This window comes from Indicator indicator, chromosome 21 (genome assembly GCF_027791375.1).
Source record: "Indicator indicator isolate 239-I01 chromosome 21, UM_Iind_1.1, whole genome shotgun sequence".
NCBI lineage: Eukaryota > Metazoa > Chordata > Aves > Piciformes > Indicatoridae > Indicator > Indicator indicator.
Genome location: NC_072030.1, coordinates 15,057,817 through 15,077,401, shown reverse-complemented (window position 1 = coordinate 15,077,401; position 19,585 = coordinate 15,057,817). Strand labels below are relative to the sequence as shown.

Sequence of the window (19,585 nt, the reverse complement as noted above, 5' to 3'; positions counted from 1 at the left end):
ATGAAACAGTTTAAAATACGTTCATGCATGATGAAAACCCAAGACATAAGTCTTGTTTGCATGTGAGGTTTGTATCCATGAATCATGAGGGAGAAGGCCAAAAAAAAAGTATGACAAGATGGATCTATGTATCTCAAAGAAAAGATCTTTATATATCTATTGCAAGGAAAGCAACACTCAATTTGCAAAGTATTATTAGGGTTATTATGACCATTATTCACACACCAGGCTGTTAATGGGAAGTCAGTCAGTGTATCCGAAACAATATAAGTGCTTCCCAACCACATCTGTAAACCAATCTAAAAGAGAAGTTGCACAAACTTACACACAAATATAACAAAGGTGACAGAACTCATACAAGTTAATTCTGGTAAGAAGTGATGGCAAATACTGCCTGTGAATGCTAGTACCAGCTCAGTCCTGATAAGCCGAGCAACCAAAATTACTTTAAACGGTCTTGGTACACACATTAGTACCAGAAATTACAGAAGTTTGATGCTATGTCTAGTTGCAAGAGCAACAGCAGACTTGAAAATGAAATACATTAAAGAAACCAGTCAGCCCAGGGGACCTAACAGAAGGATGTCTTCTGCTGAGACTGATCACTGACTCAAATTCAGCCCAAACTCACATCTGTGACTGCAGCCCACAGCAGCAACTGAGCTGCATCAGTCTCCAGCTCCCAGCAGGCTCACTGGACCAATATGAGCTTCCCACATTGGTTTCACAGGCTGTGCTGGGTTCCAAACTTCCTTCTCCAGCCTGATGGCTAGCACAGATGTGTGCTACTCTCTGCTGCACTCAGATGCATAGCAAATTTGCTATGTTTCAGAGTGCTGAGTGATCAGTGCAATCCTGCGATACCTCTGAATATCCTATTTCAGTACACAAAGGACAAAATCATTCTCACTTCTGGCATTCTTGTGAGTTCTTGTTGGCTGAATTAATCGCACAGAAAGTTCTGAAGCACAGGGTACGCTCCTGAGAAGGAAGAATAAGTATGATAACACTGTCTTCTGGAAGGCAGTGTACCAGAGAAGCATTTCTTTTCAAGGAAAATAAACCAGTCAAATCTACCTTTACATAGAATTTTGTTCCAATTTCATATATATCTCTACTAAATATAGAAAAATTACAGTTGCTACTACACAATTACATTTTTCTTGACAGCAGAAATGCAGGAGTGTTACACAGAGCTGTTGCCTAACACTGAATATTAACTCATGTGAATGGAATGATCCATAAACATCAAATCATATCACTCAAGAGCACCTCTGTTCAGAAACCATCACTGAGCGTGGGTATTGTTGAGGAATATAAAATAACCTTGAACACTCAAAAGAACAAATGTTAATAATCTAACATTTGCCCTGGATTAAGAAGTTGTTTCACAAAAATTCTACTGTAGACATTATTTAATACAGTTCTCATATAACAACAGTGTATACTCTCTTTAGGCAATAGAATTGTCACACACTCTTCTGTCCATGCATGGAGTGCTTTGGAGATGACTAAAGGACAGAGGAAATTTGTCTGCAAGGCTGCAACAACACACAGACTCCAAGGCATAGGATTGCTTATACATTTTATTTGCACATAAACCACCTTTTTTTCTGTTTAATCAAGATATATTAATATAAAATCTGATAGAAATTTTTCCTTTTTGTTAGCTTGAAAGCAAAATCTCTGTTCCTTGAAGATGTTGACAGCAAAGTAAATACAGAGAAGCCATGACACAAAAACAGGGAGTTACTTTGCTTCAGGGAAAAAATAGCTTTCCTGGGCTTCCCTGAACCTGTTAACATTGTCAGTCATAATTAGATGACAACTGAAATGTGCTGGGATTTCTGCAGACACATTCTCTGGGAAGAAATCTTAAAGAGATTTCTGAATATTTTAAAATGTCATTTCTCTTCCAACTTCGCTTTCACAAATTTAAAACAATTCATAAAAGTTAAGTGTAACAGCTCTCATTATTAATATAGCTCCAAATGGGCCATTTATCATTCTGGCTGTCCACTCTGGCAGCTTTGGAAGGAAGTCTATCTGCTCAGCCAAGATAAAGTATCCTTTTCCATAAAAATTTCAGAAGATGTAAACCAATACAGGTACCCCATCTATGAAAGGTACATCATACACACAGAGACAAAGGACTTTCCAAGACTCAAGCATAAGGATCAAGAGGCTTTTAGCAGAGCAGGGATTTTTAAGACAGGAATATCCCACCAAGGAAGAGTCTGTCAGTTCTAGGCACTGTAGCCCTTTAAGTTCCACTTCCACTTTTCCCTGAACTGAAACTAAAAGTAAAAAACAGATACTATTTGCCCAGTAATAAACTTAACTGAGAGTTTCCTAAAGCACACCTGAACTAAGCCTTTACTGGGGCTATTTCTCCCCCAACTTAACTAAGATTCTGAAAACACATCTGAAAAACCTGGACCCTTGGCAACAATAAATGTTTCTGCACTCTCTTACATGGAACATTACTTGTGATGAACAAAGAGCAAAGTAACTTTCGGTAACAAAGGAAAAGGAGCAAAATCTTCGAATCCACAGATCCTTAACTGGAATAACTGAAATTTCCAACCCCTTACATACCATAATGGCATTTCATACTTGTATGACTGGTATTCCAAGTTTCCATTTGCTACAGTAGTGCCAAAAATTATAGGACTACCCTGACCCTCCTTCCATACGGAAAAGCATAGTGTAAGTCATCATTAAAACATGGCCTTCAAAACAAAAAAACGTCCAGAAAAGTCAAAAAGTTCAGACATGAGTTCAAGAAAGAACACAGATGACTAGGAAAGACAGTAAGGCAGGCAGAAGCAGGGGAAAGAGATCAGACGATGCAGTGATGAGCACACAGCTGCCTAAGCGGTCTGGCAGCCACTTAACATCTCTTTGAGCCCATCAAGGTGAAGAACCATCCTTTCCAAACTCCACTGCTAAGAAGGTCCAATTCTTTTTCCACGAATCACCGTGTGTCATCATTAGCCTTTACGTCAGTGGTGAAGCACGATACGGACCGCTTCCCTTGGTCTCGCAAGGCACTGCCTCTGATCCACAGGCACCAGTGTCAGAGGTGCGACCAGCACCTATAGATCCACATTTCTATGCGCGTACACACCACACTTCGAACTCCTTGCTCTTGATACCCTGCAGTGTCATCAGGAGCTGCTTACTTGTCACCCACCACCGAGGGACACAGCTGATCTCCTCAGGGGCACCCACCCAACAAGGACTTCACACGTCACCTCTGCCCCAAGCATGTCGTGATGGCTGCCTGCCTGCCTCACATCTCAGGGGCCTGCAGAGGCGGGGTCGCTCGCAACACACGCGGGTGCTTTGGGGGGACCCTGCCACCGTCCCCGCAGGCCTCGAGGGTCGCACTGAAGAGGTCCCCAGCCGCCATTTCCCGTCCCGCCTCCTCAGCGCTAAGAGCAGTGTGTCGGCTATTCCACCGCCGCTTGACGTCATGCCGCCCACCTGACACCGTGACAGCGGCGGCATTAAGCAGTGACAACCCCCCAGGACCCTTTACTTCGCCTCAATGAGCTTCCGAGGAGCCGGTCACCCACTTACCCTGCTCGGCGGCGGGCGCTGCCATCCTGCTGCCTCCTCCCCTCACTCGCGAGCTGATGCAACAGCGTACCCGGAAGCCTGGCCCCGCCCACCATTACGCTACTTCCGGTGGGAGCCCCGCGTCACCACGGCAACGGGGAAACACCGCCCGCCCCCTCCTGCCCACAACGCCTCAGTGTTTACCACAGCCCTCAAACCGACCGTAAAAGGGCTTCCCGGCTTAACGTTGTGATCTTAAAGGGTTCTTCCAACCAAAAGTATGATTCTGCGATTCTATTCCCATCAGACTCATCCCACCCTCCGACAAAAAAAGCGCCGAGAGTCAACCCCAGCTTCTGCCTCAACCGGGCTTTTATTGCTGTGTTTCAAACTTACTATCTCTGAGCATACCGATACAGAACGAACACAATCGTTTCCGAAAACAAAGCATCACAGCCCTCTCAGAAAGAGCCTTTGTTCCCGCCTCCTGGGCTCGAAGAGCACGGTCCTGCCTCACACAAAGGGAAGCGTGAGCTGGAGCTCCTCACTCGCAGGTGGGCATCTGGCACCCAAGTTTAATAACAGACAACTCAAAAGACTTAGTGAGCTGCATAACCGGACTCTGCTTCAACACTGCCGGTGTTAAATCACTCCCAGGTCCCCCTGCGAAGGTGAGGGGGATATCAAGTCCGTGACACCACTTCCAATAGAAGTTGGTTGACGTCCTCATTTACAGGAAGTTTGTAGACATATATATATATATGTACACAGGAGCATTTTGGAAGCTCATTGCAAACATTAATCGGTAGCTTCTGCTTTACTTATAACGTTACTATTTTTTAAAGCGTTCAATACGTTATCATAAGCCTTAGCATCTAGATACCGTAACTCATCCAGTAACTTAATAATTGATTGTTTCTCTCCCAGTATGTTTTTCCAGGAGAGAAGCATCTGATAAGATTGCTCTTCATTATTATTAGGATAATCATAAATAATTTTATCAATATCGTTTTCATGGAGGTGAGTCCTCATAAGCTGCTTCCATTTTTTCGGTGGTACTTCTTTTATAAAGGTCGAGAAGCAATCTCTCAGTTCTGAAAGGAAAAAAGAGAACACACATCAGCCTAGGTTTTAAAATACAAATTTTTTTCATAGCTAACATACATGCTTTCCTATTCGTTTTCAGCCAATACACGTACAGACCAAACAGCAGCAGCAAGCCCAAATTTGGCACACAAGAAGTAGCAGGACAAATAGACTGATACCTTCAGCTTCTTTTAAGATCTCTCAGTAGAAAATCTATCTCAAAAGTAGTCTAAAGATGAGACACCATTCAATAAAGATGGTTTTGAGGAAGGTTTCATTGTCCTACACATCTTCAGCTTAATGGGGCTGCAGGTTTTCACCACTTTACTATGCTACTGGATTTGCCATGCCAACATCAGCACAAGCAAATCCTATTGCTTGCACATCAGCTTGCTAGGTACAGGCAGATGTATGGGGATTTGATGGATCTTCCACGTGAGCAGACATTTCACAGAAAGATCTCTTGCTCTGACCTACACTTCACTCATTAAGGCAGAGCACACTGCTGCAATGCAGACTTGTTTAAAACATACCAAAAAATTATACCATTCTTCTTTAAAGCATGGCTCACTATACTCCAGCGCAGAACAGCCATGCATTGAAACAGAACAATTTACTACAGGGATTACAACTTCTCTTAAATGTAGCAATAATCCTGTTTCAGTATATTTTACAGTAAACTGAAAGCCTTGTAGCCCTGCACAACATTCATTAGCCTCTCTAAACTGGTATTTAAGTAAACTCAAGTCAACTAGGAAAAAAAAAAAAAAAAACAAACACCAAAAAACCAAATTCCAAATACTGCCAGTATTGGATACTTACCTTTTTGAGAGAGATCTTTAACAATTATTTGGCACCTTGGTTCTTCTATCTGTAATACAAAGTTGGACTGTTACTCCAACATATCAGAGTGCTTATTCCTAAGCTACTTGATAACTCACTCCCCACAGTGCACACACCAATAAGGGATAAGGGGCCTGATTTCACAGCACAGCTGAGTATCTAAATAAAGAAAACTGCATGCTGAAACAGCCATACTACTAGCTTTGCAGAGCCAACGCAGCCACATATTTTCTCTTGCAAAACAGTAGCTTCTGTGTAAATCTTGAACAGGGAGATGAGAAAAGTAGGGCAGATTAAATGAGGGACTCAAGTTTGCTTTCAAGACATCACTTTCCATCCTATTATATCTCTAAGGCAAAGCTTCCTCTTCTGTGTTGTTCTACCTGAAAACAGCATCTATCACTTAAGGAACGGTTAAGGACTCAATTGAAATTACACATGTATCACAAGGGAAATAGGATGGTAATTTCACAGACACTTACCATACATGTTGCTGGCACCCTGCCACTCGGTAAGTTAGACTGACCATTCTGACGGAATGCAGGATTCTGCCCAGTTTTGGCTGGTACAGAAGGCCGAGTGATCCTCTTCAAGCACCTTCCCACATGGCACCTCCAGACCCCGTGCAGGCAGGTGCCTCGCTCAGCAACACTGTTTTCCTCTGGTGATGTATTTTTCACTTCCAAGTTAATGCTGAGTTGTGTTTGTTCCTCTGGGGTCTCACCAGCATTCTCATCCTCTGCATTGGCTGATTTATTTGCAGGTGTCTCAACTTCTGGTAAGATGAGGCTTTCAGTACTGCCCTCAGGCTCCTACAAAGAATAAGAAAGTCTTTTAAGAGGCATTTCACAGGTAGGCCTTCAAGGACAGTCTGGAGAAAGAAAACACAGTACTTGAAGTCACCAGATGTTAGAGATAGTAGGAGAGTTACTAATCTGGCAAAGTTAAACACATGCAAAAGTTACAGAGCTTATATACTTAGAATTCTAATGCTTTCAGAGCCTAAACCCTCTCCTTTGCTGGTGGTTCTGCTCCTGCTGGCTTGTGGGGGCAAGTCACACCGGTAACCTCCACAGTACAGACAGGAAACTATTCCTAATGTTTTCACAGGTGTATAGTGTTGATTGCTTCTCTCCAAGTGTGGAAGGTGCATATTTCCTCTTAATGCAGGAGGAAACTACGTTGCCTTGCTGCACCTGAGCTGACTGAACAGCAAGAGGAGCCTGAAGCCTATCTTACATTAGGGCGGATGCTGGCAGAGCCTTTGCCAAGTTGATAATGGCCTATCAGCTCCATGCAAATGCACTAGCTTGGCCAGGTTTTGGCTGGATGAGTTTTTCTGGCAGATTCACAAACTAGAACCAGTTGAAATGTGGCCAAGAGCAGCAGCATACATTGCATAGGGGACATAGAAGAAATAAGGAGGACTGCACTGGTCTTAGCATTGTCAATATGTTAAACAAGTATATGCTAGTGAGTATGGCTTCACCTCATCAAGAACAGTACAAGCACAAAGCAGGCCAGGATCCGTCTAGCATATCAGCTAGTGCTGTAACAGTAAAGCTGTGGCAATTTTTTTCCAAGGTGGAGAGAGTGTGAGGAGTGGCTCCCCAGGGAGACATGTATAAGGCACAGTTCCTCCATGAACATACACCACTGTGATTTGTTTGCACAAGGTCTGTGACCCATGTGTGACACCATCATGTTACCAACAGATGCAAGCAGTGATGTGAAGGGAACCACCCTACTGTGTTGGACAGCATCCTTATTGAATCCCCTTTAAGGCTGTAAACAGGCTAAACAAGTTGATCCTATTTATACAGGATAGTTCTTAAATAGGTAACTGAGTGACTGAGGGCACACAGCATGGCTGACTAATAGCTGCTGCTCTATTTTGGAATGAAATAAAGTACAACTTTTTTTTTTTTTTTTTCTTCTTTACAGCAGTATAAATTCCCTGGTATTGTGGAAAGGACAGTGTCTTGATGCCAGAACACCTGGTGCCAGGACTGCTTCAGTGTAACTCTCAGCAAATAAGCTTTTTGTTACAGTAGCATGAACACTTGCAACTCAAGTCTGGGACAACTCTTACATCAGAGCTATATGGCACTGTGTACTGATTTGTGATTGCATTATTCTACTACCATTTTATTTACAGAAATGCTACATTTGCCTATTCCTATACTACAGGATCTTGATTGTGTTTTCTGTCACATTTCTTCATCAGCTTCTATGAATACAGGAAGCGCTGCGAATCTGGCCAGGGCGTGGGGGAAGATACAACCCAACAAGAACCCAGGAGTGATTCACATTTTTTAGGTGCTTATGGACCTTGAAAGAGAGAAGAATTTAAGGTGATGTTTTTAAGAGATCTTTCAATTCTGTTTCTTCAGTCTTCACGTATCTGTTGTAATTAAGATGCATTTAATTACATGAAATGCCCAACTTACATAAGAGCTCTCACATCAGGCACGTAGTGAATGCATTGGGTGAGGGGGACAAGAAAGTCAACAGGGAAGCACAAAATGCATCAGGATGTTTTTCTCAGCTCCTCAAGACAAACATTTGTTGTTACCTATCATTAGCTACACCGGTGAAGACTGAGCTCATTTTTGCTTTTAAATAGAAAAGTTAAAGCTAGACTAGCTGCTAAATCAGCTAGTCTTATTTTATTGTGCCCAACTGCAAAACTCTCTTGCCTGAAGTGTATCATAAACAGCATTTGACTACAGAAGGCCAGGGTGAACCTGGCTTTAGTGTGAAACGTGTGCCAGCAGCCAGTCTTAGCTTGGCAAATCCTTTTCAGGAACGAACAAATATGCTCTGAGCTTTGAACCCCAGGTCATGCAGAACTGTCTAGGACCAGAGTATGACTGCCAGGTCCTGATCTACACTTTGTGACATGAGCCCAAAAGCAGGAAGGAATCTGCTTCACTTCACTGGATCAAGAGAAGTCAGTCTTGCGAAAAACATTGTAGTTAAAATACAAGGAAAGCTGGACCACCACCATGAAGGGAAGCAATGGCTGACTTTGGGGAATAAATGCATGAAGCAGAAAAGGCCTTATTGGATCAAGGTGTCAACTGAGACAGTTCAAAGTGAAAGCTTGCAGTTAGCCTAATTTTTCCATTTTCAAAATATCCTGGTCACAGGTTCTGGAATGTTTCCAAGGATAGTACTTGAAAGGCCAACTGCATCAGACACAGCAGCTAATGAACATATCAGGCTGTTGCTAACATCTGTCCCTCTATGAATCACAACTTGCTGCATCAGAGGAACACATCCTATCAGGTCTACAGCAAGACAAAAAACTGACAGCTGGGTACCAGGTACAAGGCAAGCAGTAAAATCAAAACAAACACTTGGTCCATCACATACATACCAGACCTTTCTCTGGATCTTTAGCAGTTGAAACGGCTGGAAAACAAGATAAGCGTTTAAGAAACTTTCAGGAATTGCTGCAAACTTAAACATAGTTGAACTCTCACAAGATTTACATGCAGTAGAGAGCAAAGCTCTAACAGACATTTTAGTTTTCCTTGACCTATCATATTTCACAACATCACCAACCCTAGCTTCCACCAATGGCACAAAGACTGTGCCTCAGTACAGGAGCTGAAGAGCCCCCACTTAGTAAAATACAGGCCACAAGATGCAGTTTGGCTTTTAAAGCCACTTTTTCAAACTCCTTCCCCTCCAGCTTATACTTCTTAGCATTTTTGTGGACTATTGCAATACTGAAGAGAAGGTAGAAATTGTCGTTACTGAAATACAATCAGTAAGACAATTTTGAACAATGTCAACACTCAAAATTCAGAATAACATTATTCTAACTGTAAAAACACTTTAATGTGCACTACTGGAATGAAAAGTTTATCAAGAGAACAATTCCCATTAAAAAATGAGTTTGCATAGGACTTAACCTAGCATTCATGTTCGGAGGCTCAAATGATGAAAGAGCAACAACTGTAGAAATAAAGTGCTCCACAGGCACAGTGAATGAATATTAGTTAATGATCCAATTAGTTGCTGCTTCTGATAGGAATAAGATAGAAGGTCTTTATAAACGAAAACGCTTCCAGACAAAATTTGAGGTAACAAAAAAACAGATTAGGAATCTCAAAAATTCATACAGACAAGAAATCTGCTCATGCTTCAACAGGGTCTTACCATAAAGTAGCAGGGTATCCTCCAAAGATAACAGAAACTGGACACAGCCTGAACTTCCAAACTTTTAGGAGAGCACAGGCTTAGTGGTCTACTAACTTCTCCACCCAGAGAAGTGAAGAACCTAATTTTAATGAACATGGGATGTATAATGCAGGGAGCTGTACATGTGAAGGGGTAAGATGCAATAGGCAGACCAGGAAGCCTCTAAATTCCAAGTACTTACAGCCAGGAATTTAGAATAAAATCAGGCTGTACCCTGCAGCAATTTGAGAGACCCACAGGACATATCATTCTGTGTACTCTCTCTTCATTAAAGTTTTACAGGACTCCTCTTTTGCAAGCACTGAGCTCTAGTGACAGACCATTTTCCTTACACATCTCAGCTCACACACAAGTTTATACTCTGTCAATACAATGCAAATAGATAAAGAAGTCCTTTTAAGGACTTCCTGCTAATCTAACTTTGAAGCAAAAGTGTGTCAGCAAAATCAGAAAGATTGTGGTTAAAGTTTATACATTTTATTTAATAAAAAAAATAGTTTGTAATATGCGAGTTAATTGAATCATATACCAGATGAACCAGAGCTTAAACAGATCACCTGTAAGGCAACAGACACCCCAAGCACAGCCCTAGTGCAAGCTTTGCCTAGTTCTGAAATTTTGTGAATAGTAATCAAGCAATTACCTTTATCACTCTTCAGCTTTCTAATTACCAAGAACAGCAACAAAACACCAACGCCCAAACTAAGCCCAATAAACCAGACATGAAGTGTGCTTCCTGCAAAGGATAAAAGGAATAAAATGAATACTGAAGCAGTCCCCAGAAAAGATATTGTGAGCTGCATGTCTTCCCTGCTGTCCTAAGGAACAGCCCAAGCTCAGCACCAGTACAGCAACCCTGCAAGCTTGTCCTGGAACAGGTGCTGGGACTACCAGCTGACCTGAACATGCAAGTACTTGTCTTCACTGTACATCATTATCCTAAAGGCAGCAGGGGATTCTGTGCAGCGCTGCAATACAACTTCTACAGGGACATTTACGAACATGGAGATACAAATATACAAGAGACCAGCAAGCTTCAGGTGCTGTAGCATTAGTAGTAACAGCTCCTGCTTTCTCTAGTCTGGCAGAAGCCAACTAGACTGCAGCAGCAGGGAAAGCCACTCCATTTGCAGCTTCTCAGACATAGGAAACTTGAAAGAAACCTTTGAGTTATTTCTGACTTTGAGTGTCACTGCTGCAACTCTGAAATGGCAATATATGTAGCTTTTCACCAAGTGACATTTAACATGGCTTGTCACTCCAACCCTTCAAGAACTTGTCTTTAGGAAGTAATTCCCAGACCAAACTACAGAAGCTCTTAAACACATTACAATACTTGAAGCCCTTGTTTTACAAACTGTTCTAGTGTTATGTGCCTGAAGGCACAGACCCAACAAACCAAGCTGAAAGGTATTTTTGTGTACCAGACCTTGCTCAGGTAAGCCGCATCTGAGGTCCGTAGTAGCATTGCAATTCTGGACAATTTCTTTCCCTTCTGGACACCTGAAGTGGAACCCAACACAGGTCTGGATTAATGATTCCAGAATAACATTCAGCTCTGCCCAGGCAATTTTTTTTTTTTTTTGAGCAGAGCTCAGAGGCATGAGGAGAACATCCACAAAGAGATAACTTAGAGGTGCACCTTTAAGCAACTCAAGATAGCACAAGATTAAGTAGAAGCAAAGCGGATATGCTCATGTGTGTTAGCCTCTAAGTGGCAGGGAGAACACACTACAGAGCAGGTGCATTATTCATGCATGTGTTAGTTTCCTTCAACAGGTGAATCTACCTCCTGAAATTTTAGTCTTGGCTGCTACAAAGCTCATTGAAGTCTGTACATGGGGAAGCACTCATCTGAAAGTGTAATGAAAGTGTAAGCTTAGAGCCATAGGCAACAAGAACACCACCACCAAAATCCACATCTTTCTAGGTCTCAACCTCGTGTATTTTGACACCTAAAATTTAAATGCATGAATAATGCAATGGAGCTTCAGGGCAATTTTTTACAGCTGAATAACACGTGCTAGGCATTGGCACATGTTATTAGGCTACAGCTCTGACATTCCCCAGAAGGAAAAGCATCACTTAAATTCAAACTTACATTGTACTGCATCTCTGACATATTTCACAGCCCTCAGCAGGGCAGAAATACCCTTGTCCACACTGGCACTCAGTATCATGCGTCAGAGCACAGGGTCTCAAAACTACCTGATCTAAAAATAAAATAGAAGTTAAAGCTGTGGCTCTCTACAACTGTGTGAAAATTATACTCAAGCCATAAAGGCAATCTAAGTTCATTACTCTCAATAACTGAAAGTGCAAAACCCGCAAAAAACAGTGGACCAGGCTTTCCACATCAAGGGGGAAAAGGGTTAAGGTTTCACCACACTTGTGCTTGGTACCATCTTTGCACTGCCTGCATGGCAAGCACTCTTCCAGGCCATTCTCATGGGCAGTAAAACTCTCTCCTTCCATGCAAGGGTCACATCTTCCTCTCGAATTTGGAGCACTGCAATGCTCAGCAACATATGTACCTGTGGAAGAGAAGAGCCAGCAGCAGCCTCACGGAGTTGTTGAAGCATAACAGGATGTTACAGCACAAACCCATTTTTGGTGAAGGCTCAACCCCTGCTCACGAGTGAACTGTGCACACAGAAGCCAAGAGGCACAGCAGGGTCAGGAGGCTTGCAGCACAGACATGGAGCAGAGGTAAACATGGCATCCAGCCAGGCCTCTGCGGATGGCACCAGGGATGAGGGTGACTCACCACAGCAGCACAGGGTCACCCATGTGGCCAGCGCCATCTCCTCTGAAGGGGCACGGCAAGAGCTGCTTGTAACCTCTCTTCTTTGCCTGAGCTATCTTTAAATACACCCCAGAGCCCTTCAATGCTAAGGGAAGGGTGCTTCTTGGCACAGAGCTTGTGAACTCCACACACATTGAGGAAGGAGGGGAGGGAAAAGGCAAACCACAATTTTACCTGCACCTACAGAAACACTAGAATTGCCCTAGAGCTGTTTTTGGTGCTAAATAAAGTAGTTTTTCAGGTTTTGTTGTCTTTTGAAAAGCCACTGCCCCCCAACTTTGAGCACCTCATTGTCAACAGTAGGAAGAAGTTTCCTGGCTTGCTGCCAAGCCATGTCTCCCAGTCGTCACCTAGTGTGCAAAGGGTTCTCTCTTCAAAGTGGAGCCTGGCCTTAGCAGGGAGCAGCCACCACAGCTCCAGCCAGGCTTATGCTTTCACTGGATGCAGCATAAGAAACAGGAGTGACAGTCACCTCCACAGGGAAAAAGCCATAGCTGCCTGAAGTCTGTCTTACCTGCTGGACAAAGCAGGCAGCAACGACTGTCATGGAAGTACTGTCCGTGTTCGCAGTATTCTACTGTGGCTTCAGCCATCATCAGCAGTGTAACCTACAGCAGAGACAAACCAGTGTTGAAATGATTCATCCTCCAGGGATGCGATAACCATCTCGGAGAGGTGTTCCTGCAAAGACTTGGAAACACATTCAGAAGTTCTTGGGAAGCCACAAAGGAAACCCAAACTAATTTCTGCTAAGTGTGCCGCTCACAGCGCTAATTATAATCACAAAGCCAGGGAGAGGGTAGCGGCTGATGGGATTTAGGCAACTACTGCCCCAGACAGACTCCATTTTACACCTAATTTTTTCACAAATTCACTGCAGTTGAACTTCAGAGGCAGAGGTTTCTGCCCGGAAAAAGAAACTTGTTTCTTCTTCATCTAATCTTTTTAATTCAGGAGACCAGTGTTGGATTTCCTCTAACAAAACGGAGGGAACGCCCCAGAGACCTCGTCCAGCATTTCTCACTCAAAAGGCAAGAAGTTGAGTCATTAACAAGGACAGCTTACTATACCCACAGGAGCATTAGAAACTGGCATGGTTTTCCTTTTCCTAAACACCCCTTGACCGGCCTCGGGCAGCTCGGGGTGCCCGGCGGCTCAGCTGCCCCGCACCAGAAACTGGACGGGGAGGGCAGAGGCCGCAGGTGCCGGCCAAGGTACAGCCCTCACTCGCAGAGAAAGCAGTAAGGTGGGTGGGGGTAAGAGGTGGTTGTGGGGCTCCGTGTCGGTAATTGCCACCAGCAAGCAACTCCTCAGCCGAAACCGACAGCTCCCATCCGCCGGCTCCGCTCTTTCAACTCCGCGCGTGGAACTGAAAATCTTCCCGGTAATGGCGCAGCTGAGAATACCTCCGGTTTCACAATTAGACAACGTGAGAACTATTAAGAGTTCACTTCTGACTCGCAATTTTCTTCTTTCTGAGGAGAGAAGGAAGGGCAGCAGCGACTGCCCTAGGCAGAGACTCCAGAGGTTACCTGTCCTCCAGACGCCCCAAATTCAGGCGACCCTCCCCAAACTGGGGCTGGATTTTTTTCCCCCACGACTGTTGCGCTTCCTTACACCTTTTCAGTTCAAGAAAGTTGCATCAGCTCGGGATTACCGAAGCGTCGAGCAACGCGGAAAAATAATAATCAAAAAAAAGTTAAGGGAAGTTTTTGAAGTTTCGGAGCGAAAGAGAAGAGCGGGGTAAAAATTCCTCACGACTACTCCGTACAGGACTTAAAGACTTTTTCTTCTCACACAATAAGCAAGCAGCGGACGAGCCCCTCAACCGCAAAGAGCGGCTCCGGTCCGCCCCAACACTTACCAACGACAGCCCCACGGCCCGTCTGACGCCCACGGCCATGCCCGCTACAGTCCTGCTCTGCACGTTACACTGCTTGCTCTTCGGACACCTTCCCGGGGCGGAGCTGCCGCCGCTTTATCCGCCCCCGGGGTGGGGCTGCCGCCGCTTTATGCGCCCCCGACGCCCTGGGGCCTTTGGAAAGAGAAAGGGGACAGGTAGGTGGCGTGTGCCGGGCGGGCAGCTGCCTAGACGCCAAAGTAAGGAGCACTGAGTCGTGTTACGACACGTCTCATGCCAGGCTCTGCTCCTATGGAGAGCAGAATCAGCCCGTGTCAGGAAATGACTCGGTGCGGGTCTCCCCACCCAAAGCTGACGTGTTGGTGTTGAGGGGCTGCCCGCTCATCGCAACAACAAGGGGGTTAAGGAATGGGAGCTGTTTTCGTTGTTGTTGTTTTGGCTCAATTGGTTGAGGTTTTTTTTGGTGGGGTGGGTTGGTTCGTTTGTAATTTTTGTTTTTTGTTTTGGGGGCTTGGGGGTTTTTTTTGTGTTTTGTTTTGTTTTGTTTTTTCCCCCAAACCACACAAACTGGGTGTGTAACTGGGTTTTCTGAAGTCCTAAAAGGACTCCCAACTTTCTCAGCAGCTATTCCTCCTAGAAAAGTACCACTTCTGGCCATAGTTTTCCTCAAGTATACCTTTCTTTGTCCATGTGTACCTTACTGACAAGTAGGAACATTTGCCTCCAGGTGTAGAAATTGGATTAAAATTAATGGCAGGAGAACTTGTTCCTTTTTTGGTTATTTTTTTAAATCTCCTGTGGTAGCAGTAGTGAATATTGGAAATTCCTCCTGTGCAGCTGTGTAATTAGCTTATGCAGGTTAATAATTTCTTTCATTGGACTGCTCTTCTCATGGTAGCAGCACAAGTCCCAGTGAAGCCCCTGTGGGTGCCCAGTTTGGTACCATTAAAGCAATCCAAAGAATTTCAAGTATTTGCTTTTCAGTAGCTACTGAAGGCTTCCTGTCAGCACTGCTCTTCTGTGGCTCAGGTGGGGTTGATGATGCAGTTATTTACTTTTGCTCTTTCTCAAATCCAGAATGCATTTGTACCCAAGAGTAACTCCAATATGTGATCCTAGAGTGGGTGTATGATGGGGGAGGTTGTGCTGACAGGTCAGGGATGTGCTAACTTGCTGAAGCATTCACAGAGAGGTGGAGATAGGACATAAGCAGATGTATCCACACAGCATTAGGAGCTAACACTTTCAAGGGGCATGCAGGACTCTGCCTCGCCAGACAAGTATGGTTAGCAGCTGGGCATTCCTTTACAGCCAGGGGAAACCCCCTCTCTGTGTTTTATGCCACACATGGAACAGGTCAGGACTTCCTCACAAGGAAATGACTAAGATGACATCCTTCAAAAAGGCACCCCAAACCCCATTTGGATTGACAGTGTAAACATTCTCCAAGGATGAAGGACCCTCTGATTTTCTGGAGACTTTTGCTAATAACAAAGCCACTCTCAGCTTTTGTTATTTGTGATGTGTTTCTTGAATGTCTGCTTCCAGATGCCAGCTCTTATCCTGTCTGTCCATGTCAGGGAGCTGCAGTTCCCTCCATAGAACTATCTGTTCTCTATCATCAAGTTACCTCCTTAACAGAAAGGTTTCCCAAGTCCAAGATAAGTCTGCACATTTACATGTACAATACTGAAAACCAAGGCAACCACTTTTCTTTCTATTTTAAGGAAGTTGCTAACACATAGACATGGAAGGGTATCAAAATGCTGTAGCTGAGGCCTCTGTCTGAGTTTCCTGAAGGCCTTTTCTTGTAGCTTTTCTTCTAACAAGCACATCCCAAAGAATTTTAATGCTATAAGACACAAAAGTGAGTTCAAACACACCAATAATATGTCAGGTAGACTGCCACTGAAAGTTGTGTGTAGTTTTATTTCAACATACCAAGCACAAACAGGTTTCCCCTAACTGGGGAATATGACAAGGAATGTACTTAAAAATTTGGAAACATTTACATTGAAAGATAGCCCAGACTGGCACCACCACTAAGTATTTTAAGGCTGTATATATAGCAGTACTTACCACTTGGAACTACTTCAGGCCAGAAAAGAAAGGCTTAGTATTGTCCGCAGTCTACCGAAAATATTGCAAATCTTTAAAAAATGGTGTAAAATAGGAAGACTATTAACAGAGTTGAACAATGCAGTGGCAAAACCCTTCCTCCTTCCTGACCTTTTGACAATAAATGTGCCTACGACTGAACACAGGTACATCTCTACCTTCCTGTCCTCCTCACCTACCCTGGGGCAGTGGGTTCCCCACCTACAACACTACTTGTGAGATACTACAAACCAGCCATACAGCAAATAATAACACTAATAAGTGACCAGGGCCTAGGAGCAGGCATGTCTGACATGACCCTCGATGGGCTCAATCCAGGACAGCCCCCCCCCCCAGCTCCAAAACCCAACGAGGAGCTTTCGCTGAATACTTCCCATTTCCTAAAAAGGAATGGCTGTAGGAAATTGTGCATATTTACAGTTCCCGTGGAATGGAAAATAAAACGCATCCTGAGGCCCCAGCCTGTGTGCGCTGACCAAACAGATCATGACTTAATACCCCAGGGGTGGATTTTTTGGACCAAGTGTGCTCCCTCCCTTAATTAGAGGCAGCTGGACAGGCACCATGGACACCAGTTCTTTACAGCTCCCTAAGTGCACTCCCTCCCTTGCAGAGCTGTGACCCAGACCCCTGTGGCCTTTCCAAGACGACGAGTTTTTATCATTTTGGGGGTACCAATACTGCTGGGTAATTATTAATTGCATCATAAAATGACAAAACATAGAAAACAAATTGCACAATTAAAGCTACATTTGGCTTCAGCATTAAGGCCCATACAGGTTAAGAGGTCCTTGAAGATGTACATGTAAAAGGCAAAAATGACATAATCTGCAGTAACAAAAGTTTTGCAGGTTCCCAGGTCCCCTTTTCACCTCATTTTTCATCTTTCTTCCACCTCTGCCTTGTTGTTTCTAAAGTGCTTTGGTGCCTCACTGGGCTCCTTGCGTGAGTGGCCCCCTCCTGCAGCCAGGAATCGTTATTGCTGCCAAACGTAGTGACTTTATTTGAAGACGTAATTAATGAACAGTTGACATGTAAGAAAGATGCAGAGGAGAAACCAACAGCGAGAGTCCAGGAGGAAGCTTTCAGAGATGACCTTCCTGTGGAAGGGCTTTTTGTTCAGAGCACTGAGGTTTCTGGAAAAGAAAGCAGCATGTTTATTTGTGTGTCAGAGGGGAGTTTCCACCTGTGCACATACCCAGAGCTCCCACACCAGGAGGAATCCCTGGCCTTCTGAGACTCCCTCAGGGTACAACACTCTGCCCCACAGACTTTACCTTCCCTCTTTTTAACCAAAGGATAAGCACTTCTGGGTGCTTCTGGCTCAGCAGATCATGCTGGCTGGCATGAGATGGTGTGAGGGTACAAATCCCAAGAAATTTCTTCATCCACTCACAAACTCATGCCCTAACTTTCCAAAAGAATTTCCCCCAGGCACTGCTGAGAGCAGCAGAGACGAGCTAAAGCCAAATCACCAATTGCTCCAGCATCTAGACCTGGTGAGCCTTATGTGAGTCCACCCCACTGAAGCCTAGGTAGAGCTGGACAATACTCCTCATGCAAAGGGGAATCAGCAAGAGCAGATGAAGCAGTTAATAGCTTGCCACAGGAGTCTACAGGGCAAAGCCCGTTGCCAGCAGTAGGTTAAACACCTGCTTCCATCAGGTGGCAACAAGCAATTTAGACAAAAGGTGGGAATTCAGTGCTTGTCACCCATGAGCCCAGTTTTCATACCACACATCTGCATGCCTGCACCTCTGCAGCAAACTGAGTGAACTCCTGACACCCTTGATGAGAAGGTAGAGCCCAACCCCTCTTGCCTAGCAGAGACTTGACAGCCAGGCCCTGTCCCAGCCCCTCCCAACTTCTGCAGCTGTTTTGCACTTGGGAGTGCCAAGAGATGCTCAGCATGCCCAGGTGATGCTTTTTGCCCCATAAAAAAGAGTTTTGAGAGGAAGATATTTCCTAACTGTTCCAAGTAGGGGGGGTATTAAGAGGTTAGCTATTGAAACAGTTGTTAACTGCACACCCACAGCTGATAAAGATGTGCCAAAAGCTGCAGTGGAGCAGTCAAATGCCACAGGTTATTTTTTGGCCCATTAGAGCATTGGTTTGATGAGAGAAGATGATTACCTGTGTATGTCCTGTTGGGCTCTCTGCAGGGACAAAACAGCTGAATGGATTTCCTTCAGGTGATTCATTTCTTTCCCACACTGAGCACACAGGCTTTCAAACCCTGCAGCAAAGGATTGAAGGACATTATGTTTTATACTTTTTAGGATATCAGGAACTTTTATATTATTTTATATATATATATAATATTTTATATTAGGAACTTTTTAGGATATCAGGTAGTGATAGGACCAGGGGGAATGGAATAAAGCTGGAAGTGGGGAGATTCAGGCTGGAAGTGGGGAAGTTCTTCACCATGAGAGTGGTGAGAGCCTGGAATGGGTTGTCCAGGGAGGTGGTTGGGGCCCTATCCATCCCTGGAGGTGTTTAAGGCCAGGCTGGATGAGGCTCTGGCCAGCCTGATCTAGTGTGAGGTGTCCCTGCCCATGGCAGGGGGTTGGAACTGGCTGATCCTTGTGGTCCCTTCCAACCCTGACTGATTCTATGATTCTATGATTCTATACCACCATCTCTGGTGGTGGGGATAAAACACAAACCAGGTTCTCCCAGCAAGTGCCTGGCTGTGATCAAATTGTCACACCCAGGAGGGCCACTTTCAGGAGGCAACATGGGAAGAAGGACACAGGAACAGAATCTTCCACCCTGACAACCCAGGTCAATGGAATGGGTCTTGTGCCCCCTTCTTGGGGGCAGTTTTCTGAAGAAGCAATTTTTGCAGCATGGTCCCTAGCTGAGGGGTGGGGAATAGAGTGCTGACACCTGCCCTCATCTCTGAAATGTTCAAGGTCACCTTCAACAAAGGTGGAGAAAACAGAATAAGAGGAGAAGCCTGTTCCCTGTTTGTTGACTGGAATGTCAGTGTATTCTTCCAACTTGTTTGTGCCAAGATTTTGGAAACCCTCATTGGCAAGGATAGTGCAAGGCAGAAAGAGTAGTACACAGGGAGAGCAGGAAAGCCAAAT

The 19,585-nt window shown here is 44.4% G+C and overlaps 3 protein-coding genes across 4 annotated transcripts in view; all 3 read right to left on the bottom strand.

Moving 5' to 3' along the window:
- CARS1 (cysteinyl-tRNA synthetase 1) overlaps positions 1–3,618 on the bottom strand; it is a 30,160-nt gene extending 26,542 nt beyond the window's left edge. Inside the window, exon 1 of the mRNA XM_054390634.1 lies at positions 3,586–3,618. Coding sequence (XP_054246609.1) covers positions 3,586–3,610 — 25 coding nt within the window. The 5' untranslated portion in view covers positions 3,611–3,618. The remainder of the gene's footprint in view (positions 1–3,585) is intronic.
- A 320-nt stretch (positions 3,619–3,938) lies between these two features.
- LOC128973875 (tumor necrosis factor receptor superfamily member 1A-like) lies at positions 3,939–14,444 on the bottom strand. Its single transcript, XM_054390347.1, has 10 exons — positions 14,376–14,444; positions 13,026–13,119; positions 12,108–12,239; positions 11,807–11,918; positions 11,135–11,208; positions 10,349–10,441; positions 8,876–8,910; positions 5,976–6,305; positions 5,473–5,521; positions 3,939–4,658 (listed from the first exon to the last, which is right to left on the bottom strand). Exons 1-10 carry the CDS (start codon positions 14,412–14,414, stop codon positions 4,363–4,365), a joined length of 1,254 nt encoding a protein of 417 aa, XP_054246322.1. The 5' UTR covers positions 14,415–14,444; the 3' UTR covers positions 3,939–4,362.
- A 3,046-nt stretch (positions 14,445–17,490) lies between these two features.
- Positions 17,491–19,585, bottom strand: part of OSBPL5 (oxysterol binding protein like 5) — a 54,810-nt gene continuing 52,715 nt past the window's right edge. For both annotated transcript variants that reach the window (XM_054390365.1, XM_054390366.1), the window contains 2 exons: positions 18,624–18,726; positions 17,491–17,626 (listed from right to left, as the gene is read on the bottom strand). In XM_054390365.1, coding sequence (XP_054246340.1) covers positions 17,491–17,626; positions 18,624–18,726 — 239 coding nt within the window. The remainder of the gene's footprint in view (positions 17,627–18,623; positions 18,727–19,585) is intronic.